General features: G+C 54.9%; 1 protein-coding gene across 1 annotated transcript; it reads right to left on the bottom strand.

Moving 5' to 3' along the window:
- Nucleotides 1–324: 324 nt before the first annotated feature.
- On the bottom strand, nucleotides 325–1860 carry GJA3 (gap junction protein alpha 3). The gene has a single exon (XM_008502340.1). The coding sequence runs from the start codon at nucleotides 1858–1860 to the stop codon at nucleotides 325–327; it is 1536 nt and encodes a 511-aa protein (XP_008500562.1).
- Between the last annotated feature and the right edge of the window lie 234 nt (nucleotides 1861–2094).

Below are 2094 nucleotides of genomic sequence, written 5' to 3'. Positions count from 1 at the left end.
AGGTCAGCCTCAGGGCACATGACCAGCTACCATTACCACCTGTTATCTGTGCAGGCCTCCCCTACGGCTGCCCTTGGGAGATCTGCCATGGACATGAAGAAAAGAGGGATTGGTCCCCTGGCCCACGGGCTGCACTTCGGCCACCCCTGACCTATTAGAAAATGTTGATATTTTTCCCCACTACAACTCACAGAGTGCCAAAACAGCAAGCGTCAAAGTTAGAAACCCAGACCTTCCCACCCAAGCCAGGCCTGGCCTCCCCAGGCAGCTCCCCTGCCCACTCTGCCTTCCATCACCTGCTCCTCCTGAGCAGAAGGGACTGCACTACACGGCCAGGTCGTCTGACCTGGCTCTGCAGCTGCTCGACTTACTGGCCCTGCTCAAGCGCCGCGTGTCTACAAGCAGTGGGGGCTCATGCATCTCCACGGTAGTGCAGGCCGCTGAGATCGGTCGTGCCTCGGGCAGCTCCTCCTCACCCTCCACGTCCCACTTGCTGCCGCTCGCCCCGCTCAGGCTGGTGCTGCTGCCACTGTTGGCCACAGCAACGGGCGGCCCAGCTGGGGGTGGGAGCAGCTGCTCTGGTGGCTCTGCCTGCTCAGGAAGGGGGTGCTGGACACTGCTGGGAGTAGAGGAGCCTGCGGAGCTGGAGGGCACCTTCCCCGGCTGCTCAGCTGTCATGTTGACCCAGTTCTGCTCGGCCACCAGGGCATGGCTGTTGCTGTTGAAGTAGCTGATGACTGCTGGCGTGGGCGTGGGGATGGGGGTCGGGATGGTGACCGGAGTGGAGATGGGTGTAGGAGTCACGGCACGGTGCCTCTCCTCGGGAACTGGTGGAGCAACAGGGTAGCTGGCCATGGAGGCTGTGTTGGAGGGGGGCCGTGGCCTTGGAGTAGCTGCAGTGTAGTACGGCGCCATGGTCACTGGGGCCAGGAGTGGTGTGACAGCACGGGTATCAGGCAGAACAGGGGGGGGAGTGGAAGTCGTTACCACCACAGGTGGTGCTGGTGGTGGCAGGGAAACGGGTTTGGGCTCCCCTGTTACCATGACTGGTGTCATTGTTGCGACAGGCATCTCAAGGCTGTACCGGCTTGTCACGCCCTGCTTAAGTTTCTTCCAGCCCAAGTGATACATCTCAAGCATGTTCAGCAGCAGGGAGACAGAGGCCACCACTAACATGAAGATGATGAAGATGGTCTTCTCAGTGGGCCTTGAGATGAAGCAGTCCACAGTATGTGGGCAAGGTGAGCGGCTGCACTGATAGACTGGCTTTAGCTCAAAGCCATATAGGAAGTACTGGCCCACAATGAAGCCCACCTCAAAGAGCGTCTTGAAAATTATGTTAAAGACGTAGGTACGGAGCAGGGCACCCCCCATACGGATTCTACCACGTTCATCACGGATTGGGAGCTTTTCCTTCCCCTTTTTGCCAAAGGGATCCCTGATGTTATTGCTGCCTCCTCCACCACCACTGCCAGAAACTGTGGCTCCTGGGTAGCTGCTGTCTTTGATGCTTCCCTTCTTTTTCATCTCTTCTTTTTCTTTCCTCTTCTCCTCCATGCGTACAATGTGCAGCACATGGCCCAAGTAGATAAGGGTTGGAGTGGAGACAAAAATGATTTGCAGCACCCAGAAGCGGATGTGAGAAATGGGGAAGGCTTTGTCATAGCAAACATTTTCGCACCCAGGTTGCTGAGTGTTGCATGTAAAGTCTGACTGCTCATCTCCCCAGACCTCCTCAGCAGCAGCCCCCAGCACCAGGATCCTGAAGATAAACAGTACCGTCAGCCAAACCTTGCCAATAACCGTGGAGTGCTCCTGTGCATTCTCTAACAGTCTCCCCAGAAAGCTCCAGTCACCCATGGTTTCAGATTTCTAACCTACAATAAGAAGAAAATCAGAGTAATTAGAGCAATGTTATATAATTACACAGTGCTGGGGCAAAACAGATTGATCAACAAATGATACTTCTTAAGTGCACTTATTTTTACAGAATATTGCACACCTACATTAGAAACTACACAACCCTGTGACCACACAGCCATGGGTTTTGGTGAGCACAAAAGTGGGATGTTTAGTTCTTTCACCTAGCCCATA

Source organism: Calypte anna, chromosome 1 (assembly GCF_003957555.1).
Source record: "Calypte anna isolate BGI_N300 chromosome 1, bCalAnn1_v1.p, whole genome shotgun sequence".
Classification (NCBI taxonomy): Eukaryota; Metazoa; Chordata; class Aves; order Apodiformes; family Trochilidae; genus Calypte; species Calypte anna.
The sequence above is the reverse complement of the archived record's forward strand: the minus strand, read 5'-3'. Positions and strand labels throughout refer to the sequence as shown.

Coding starts and splice junctions, on each gene's coding strand:
- GJA3 (XM_008502340.1), bottom strand. CDS start 1,860: ATGGGTGACTGGAGCTTTCTGGGGAGACTGTTAGAGAATGCACAGGAG.